The following is a 7,500-nucleotide window of genomic DNA, read 5'->3' on the forward strand; positions in this document are numbered from 1 at the left end:
CTCTGACTAAAGAAGTGGGTATACTCTGACTAAAGAAGTGGGTATACTCTGACTAAAGAAGTGGGTATACTCTGACTAAAGAAGTGGGTATACTCTGACTAAAGAAGTGGGTATACTCTGACTAAAGAAGTGGGTATACTCTGACTAAAGAAGTGGGTATACTCTGACTAAAGAAGTGGGTATACTCTGACTAAAGAAGTGGGTATACTCTGACTAAAGAAGTGGGTATACTCTGACTAAAGAAGTGGGTATACTCTGACTAAAGAAGTGGGTATACTGTAGCAGAAATGTTACAGTTTTTACATTAGTGGTGTTTAAAGAAGTGGGTCTACTGTGGGTCCATGGATAAAGAAGTGGGTCTACCCCGTACACCTCCCCCACCCCCTCCGCTCCACCACTGGCTCCTCCCTCCCTCCCTCCCTCCCTCCCTCCCTCTGGGAGTGTTTCTCAGGAGCGGGAGCTGCTTGTTCTGATGACAGACGGACGGACGGGTCGGCGGTCCCTCCCCAGCCCTGCGCAGCTGCAGCACAATGAGAGGTTCTGTCTAAACAAATCAGCCGCTCGGTTCCCGGGCCGTGGGCGACGTGTGATAGGGCTGGAGGACCGTCCTCCATGTAAACCCCCATTGTAAACGGGCTTCTTGGTGGGTCCCGACTAGGAAACACCCCTGCCATAAAGACGGGTGGTGTGTGTGTGTGTGTGTGTGTGTGTGTGTGTGTGTGTGTGTGTGTGTGTGTGTGTGTGTGTGTGTGTGTGTGAGTGGGTGTGTGTGTACGTGCATGTGCGTGCGTGTCAACCCATCTGCCTGGCTGGGTAAACCTGTGGGTTTTGGAGCGCGGCCAGCGAAAGGCCCCATTGTTATTTGTCTGGCTTCCCCTCCTCCGTGATCTTTGGGGTTGCCATGTTGGCACCCTCACCTCCGTACAACCCCCCGCCCCGGTGGTGAACAGCGGCTGTGATGGAGGAGCATTGAGAGCATGCCAGGGCCCGCCGGCCCACACGGCTTTGTGGAGCCGTCATTCCACCTCTCAGACCGGCAACATCTCACACACCCCCGACACCTCCATCAACCACCCCCAGGCTCCCAATCAAGCTCTGTTACAAGCTCCTTATAGCAGTTTGACATGCTTAAGAAGAATATATACTCTCTCTCTCTCTCTCTATATATATATATATATATATATATATATATATAAGATAAGATATATAAAATATACATATATTTTTAAACATCTCAAATATATATATATATATATGTGTATTATTTTTAAACTTTCAAACTTTTTAAACAAACAAACAAACAAAAATATATATATGTTTTACATCTCATATATATATATACTTTTTAAACATCTCAAATATATATTCTTTTTTTTTTTTAATCTATATTTATTTTAAACATATATATATATACTTTTTAAACATGTCAAATATATAAGAAACTGCTATATATATATACTGAGGGGTCAGCTGATCAGGTCAGGCCTGTTATGAGGAGGTGTGGAGAGATGAACCGGACGAGTGTTCCTGGGGGGGGGGGGGTGGTGAATACCTGCCCCCTGCCTCCTCTGGGAGGGAGGGATGTGTGTGTGTGTGTGTGTGTGTGTGTGTGTGTGTGTGTGTAGGCCCGCCGGTCTGTCTGCCTCCCTCCTCTCTTTTATCATGTCCACTGGCAAGCAAACGTACTCTGACCCTCCCACACACTCACACACACACACAGACACACACTCACACACACACACACACACACACACACACACACACACACACACACACACACACACACACTGCTCAGGTGTATCCTCGGAGCCCTGGCACAGAGTTCAGACAAGGCTGTCTGGCTGGGCTGAGAGGGGGGGATGAGGGGAGGATGAGAGAGCGGATGACAGCTCTCTTCCTGGGCAGACACACAGGCGGGGGAGGGGGCGATGACTAGGATCCAGTCAGCTCTTCTGCGACGGGGGTTCAAAGGCAGGCGTGTGTCGGAGCAGCTGTCCTCTCCAAGCCTTTACTCAGCACCTGTGGTGCAGTTGAAAAGTTCACAGCACCAACTCCACGCTTTAAGATCGGACTACAATCTCATTACATAAACACTATCACTTAGATGCTTAAGAAGTTTCCTATCTCTCTCTCTCCTTCTCTCTCCCTCTCCCTCTCTCCCTCTCTCTCTCTCTCTCTCCCTGTCTCTCTCTCTCCCTGTCTCTCTCTCTCCCTGTCTCTCTTTCTCTCCCCCCCCTCTCTCTCTCTCTCTCTCTCTCTCTCTCTCTCTCTCTCTCCCTGTCTCTCTCTCTCCCTGTCTCTATCTCTCTCTCTCTCTCTCTCTCCCTGTCTCTCTCTCTCTCTCTCTCTCTCTCTCTCTCTCTCTCTCTCTCAGAGCCCTCCCTGTATTTTGGGGAGCAGGAGTACATGGTGGACGAGAGCTCTGGCTACGTGGAGGTGAGGGTGTGGAGGACGGGCACCGACCTCTCCAAGACCGCCACCGTCACTGTGCGCTCCCGCAAGAGTGACCCCGTCTCTGCCGAGGGTAAGAGCCACCTATCTATCTATCTATCTATCTATCTATCTATCTATCTATCTATCTATCTATCTATCTATCTATCTATCTATCTATCTATCTATCTATCTATCTATCTATCTATCTATCTATCTATCTATCTATCTATCTATCTATCTATCTATCTATCCATCCATCCATCCATCCATTGCTATTCCTCTTCCACTCACCTCCGTCTCTTTCCCACCTCTCTCTCCCAGCTGGTCTGGACTACGTGGGTATCAGTCGTAACCTGGACTTCGCCCCCGGCGTGACCATGCAGACGTTCAGAGTGACCATCCTGGACGACCTGGGCCAGCCGGCGCTGGAGGGGCCAGAGACCTTCGACCTGGTGCTCAGGATGCCCATGAACGCTGTCCTGGGAGAGCCCAGCAAGACCACCATCACCATCAACGACACCGTCACTGACCGTGAGACACACACACACACACACACACACACACACACACACACACACACACACTCTCACACACACACACACCATCACCATCACCATCAACGACACAGTCACTGACCGTGAGTCACACACACACTCACACACACACACACACACACACACACCATCACCATCAACGACACCGTCACTGACCGTGAGCCTCACACACACACACACACACACACACACACACACACACACTCTCTCACACACACACCATCACCATCAACGACACCGTCACTGACCGTGAGCCTCACACACACACACACACCATCACCATCAACGACACCGTCACTGACTGTGAGCCTCACACACACACACACACACCATCACCATCAACGACACCGTCACTGACTGTGAGCCTCACACACATACGCACACACACACACACACACACACACACACACACACACACCATCAAAGACACAGTCACCGACCGTGAGCCTCACACACACACACACACACACACACACACACACCCACACACACACACTCACACACACACACACACACACACACACACACTTGCATGTGCACACTCATACACGGTCACAACAATTTCATCGCATGGCCACGTCTGAGTTCCTCTTTCACATGTCTGGTAGATCGTTAGACTAGACCATCTCCCGGGCGGCCGGCTCACGTCTGTCCCGTTGTGGTTGTCAGTACCCAGGGTGCAGTTCAAGGAGGGCAGCTACAAGGTGGACGAGGGGGACGGCGAGGCGCGGGCCGTGGTGTACCGCAGCGGCGACATCAGCCACGCCTCCACGGTGCGCTGCTACACGCGCCAGGGCTCCGCCCAGGTCATGATGGACTACGCCGAGAGGCCCAACACCGACGCCTCCGTCATCACCTTCCTGCCAGGTATGACGCCGTGGAGGAACCGTGGGAGAACCGTGGGAGAACCCCGGAGAACGGGGCTCTGCTTTTTGTTGGGTTCTTTATTTCGCATTGCTTTTGTTTTTGTTTCTGTCAACACCTATTATCTCTCCCCTCTCTCCATCTCTCTCTCCCTCTCTCTCCATCTCTCTCTCCCTCTCTCTCCCTCTCTTTCCCGTCTCTCCCTTACCCCCCTTCCCTCTCTCTCTCTCCACTCTCTCTCTCCCTCTCTCTTCCTTGCCCCCCTTCCCTCTCTCTCTCTCCCCATCTCCCTCCCCCCAACTCCCTCCATCTCTCTCTCTCCCCCCATCTCTCTCTCTCTCTCTCTTTCCCCCATCTCCCTCCCCCAACTCCCTCCATCTCTCTCTCTCTCCCCCCATCTCTCTCCCTCTCCCTCCATCTCTCTCTCTCCTCTCTCTCTCTCCCCCCATCTCCCTCTCTCTCTCTCTCTCTCTCTCCCTCTCTCTCCTGGTCTCTGTGTTAACCCTGCGTGCGCCGGTCCGCCCCCCAGGGGAGAGTGAGAAGCCGTGCGTCGTGTCCCTGGTGGATGACTCTTCGTACGAGGAGGAGGAGGAGCTGCGGCTGGTGCTGGGCACGCCCAGGAGCAAGTCCCCCTACGGCGCCGCCCTCGGGGAGCAGAAGGAGGTGCTGGTCACCATCACGGACGAGAAAGACAGTAAGCGAGCGCCGACGTCAACGCCTGCGGAAAACCCGGTTTCGCCAGTTTCTGCCGTGGGTGGTAACAGAGAAATGCTGAGTTGCAGTTGAACTGACTTTTGCTTCCTCCTCCTCCCCCTCCTCCTCCTCCTCCCCCTCCTTCTCCTCCTCCTCCTTCATCTCCCCTCCTCCTCCTCCTCCCCCTCCTCCTCCCCCTCCTCCTCCTCCTCCCTCTCCCTCTCCTCCTCCTCCTCCTTCATCTCCCCTCCCTCTCCCCCTCCTCCTCTCCTTCACCTCCTCCCTCTCCCCCTCCCCCTCCCTCTCCCTCTCCTCCTCTCCTCCACCTCCTCCTCCTCCCTCTCCCCCTCCTCCTCCTCCCCCTCCTCCTCAGAGCCCATCATCCGTTTTTCGGAGGTCAAGTTCAGTGTGCGGGAGCCCCAGGTGAAGGGGGAGGTGGCCCTGGTCAGGATCCCCCTGCTGAGGACAGGTGACAGCTCCAAGGTGTCGGTGGTGCGCGTTCACACCAAGGACGGCTCGGCCACCTCCGGGGAGGACTACAACCCGCTGTCCGAGGGTGAGTGGGGGGGGTTGGAGGAGGGGTTAGGGTTGGGGGTAGGGGGCGGGGGTTAGGTTTAGGTTTAGGGGTCGGGGGTAGGGGTGAGTGGCGACGGCGGCGCTTTCGAAACGTCCTCGGAACGCCCCGAGAAGGGCGTCCGTGTCATACGGTTACGAGTCACGCCCCGAGGACTGTGTTCATCCACGCATACCTCCCAGTCACACACACACACACACACACACACACACACACACACACACACACACACACACACAGAAGACTAGACTGCGTATGAGAGGAATCCTCTCTATGGTCACTTGCACGTGTGTGACATGATTTAGAACGTAGAGAGCGGACTCCTCCCCTTAATAGACGCCTCGTCGCCGCGCTTCCTGGAACGATTTAGACGCCGTCCGTTTACGAAATGTGTGTGTGTGTGTGTGTGTGTGTGTGTGTGTGTGTCCCAGACGTGGAGTTCAAGGAGGGGGAGACGGAGCACGCGGTGGTGGTTCAGATCCTGTTCGACGGCCAGCGAGAGATGCGGGAGGCCTTCACCGTCCACATGAAGCCCGACGAGTACATGGTGGCCGAGACGCAGGTGAGACGCTCACACACACACACACACACACACACACTCCGAAATACCCCCATCACCCCCCATAACCGCAGGCACACGCACACGTGTGTTAAAATAGCCAGGCAGCAGCTGCCGCTGTCAGAGACGTCGGCTCGCCACATCTTATAAAAAGCCCTTCCCCTCTCCGAGTGTGTGTGCGCTCGGGGAATGTCCCTCAGGGCCCACCGTACGCTGACCTATAAACTGGGCTGTGTGGCATCCCAGGTATGTTCTGCTCTGTGAGGAATACATACTGCCTGCTCCGACCGCCACAGACCACGCCAGGAGGCCCACGGCCTGGTCAGCTCCCACGGCCTGGTCAGCTCCCACGGCCTGGTCAGCTCCCACGGCCTGGTCAGCTCCCACGGCCTGGTCAGCTCCCACGGCCTGGTCAGCTCCCACGGCCTGGTCAGCTGAGGAGTGGATGAACAGGGAAGTCAAACTGTCCCCACGTTGATCAAGAGAAGCCAGACTTCAGTTCAGACCTAACACCAATCAGCATTGTCAAAACCTCAAACTATGGCATACTGTGAATGTTATAACATTGTAACAATGTTATTACATTTGTCGTTTAAAAACTAAATGACTATTAATGAATATCCCATTACATGTAAATTGAACAGACAACAAAGTTTTCGTATCTGTCTTAATATCGTTGGTTTGGGCGCCCCGGTAGCTCAATGGGTTGGGGCGCGTACCATATAAAGGCTGGTCCTTAACGCAGCGGTGTGGGTTCGAATCCGGCCCACACCCTTTGCTGCATGTCTTCCCCTCTCTCTCTCTCTCTCTCTCTCCCTCTCTCTCTCTCCCACCTTTCCTGTCTGTCCTTACACTGTCCTATCATAATAAAGCAGAAATGCCCTAAAAAATGTCTTAATTTTTTTTTTTTATATATATATATAATGGTAAATGGTAAATGGACTGCACTTATATAGCGCTTTTCCACCTTAGCAGCACTCAAAGCGCGTCTCTCATTCACCCATTCACACACATTCACACACCAATGGCGGTAGCTGCCATGCAAGGTGCTAACCTGCTCATTGGGAGCAATTTGGGGTTAGGTGTCTTGCTCAAGGACACTTTGACATGTGGACAGTCGGAGCTGGGATTCAAACCGCTGACCCTTCGATCATTGACCCAATCTACCAACGACCCAAGCACTGAGCTATAGCCGCCCCATATATATATATATATTATATATATAATATATATATTGTTGGTTTGTTTGTCTTGTAATCCTGTTTTAACCTGTTTCCTAACTGTAATAATGTAGCGATTTACTGTGTTAATCAACAACCAAGCTGAACTCGTAAGTGTCCGTGTGAGTGACCCAACGTTGTGCCCTGTCCCGTCTGTCCGTGTGAGTGACCCAACGTTGTGCCCTGTCCCGTCTGTCCGTGTGAGTGACCCAACGTTGTGCCCTGTCCCGTCTGTCCGTGTGAGTGACCCAACGTTGTGCCCTGTCCCGTCTGTCCGTGTGAGTGACCCAACGTTGTGCCCTGTCCCGTCTGTCCGTGTGAGTGACCCAACGTTGTGCCCTGTCCCGTCCGTCAGATGAGCAAGGCTGTGGTGTACATCGAGGAGATGGACAGCGTGGCGGACGTCACCTTCCCCGCCGTGCCCCAGGTGGTGTCGCTGCTCATGTACGACGACACGGCGCGCGCCAGGGACAGCCCACAACCCCCCACCGGCTACCCCGTGGTCTGCGTGACGGTGAGTGGGTGGGGCCACACACACCCACACACACACACCTGCTAACCAGGTGTTTTTTTTTCGCATCAGAGATGAGTTTGCGGCTTAAG

The 7,500-nt window shown here is 53.5% G+C and overlaps 1 protein-coding gene across 1 annotated transcript in view; it reads left to right on the forward strand.

The window, feature by feature from the left end:
• frem3 (Fras1 related extracellular matrix 3) overlaps positions 1 to 7,500 on the forward strand; it is a gene marked incomplete at both ends in the record, with an annotated part of 46,084 nt that overhangs the window by 26,731 nt on the left and 11,853 nt on the right. The window contains 7 exons of the mRNA XM_084454691.1: positions 2,375 to 2,524; positions 2,755 to 2,964; positions 3,657 to 3,854; positions 4,381 to 4,545; positions 4,918 to 5,100; positions 5,550 to 5,680; positions 7,253 to 7,411. Coding sequence (XP_084310817.1) covers positions 2,375 to 2,524; positions 2,755 to 2,964; positions 3,657 to 3,854; positions 4,381 to 4,545; positions 4,918 to 5,100; positions 5,550 to 5,680; positions 7,253 to 7,411 — 1,196 coding nt within the window. The remainder of the gene's footprint in view (positions 1 to 2,374; positions 2,525 to 2,754; positions 2,965 to 3,656; positions 3,855 to 4,380; positions 4,546 to 4,917; positions 5,101 to 5,549; positions 5,681 to 7,252; positions 7,412 to 7,500) is intronic.

The sequence above is a fragment of the Borostomias antarcticus genome (genome assembly GCF_949987555.1).
Source record: "Borostomias antarcticus genome assembly, chromosome: 20".
In the NCBI taxonomy this organism is placed as follows: Eukaryota; Metazoa; Chordata; class Actinopteri; order Stomiiformes; family Stomiidae; genus Borostomias; species Borostomias antarcticus.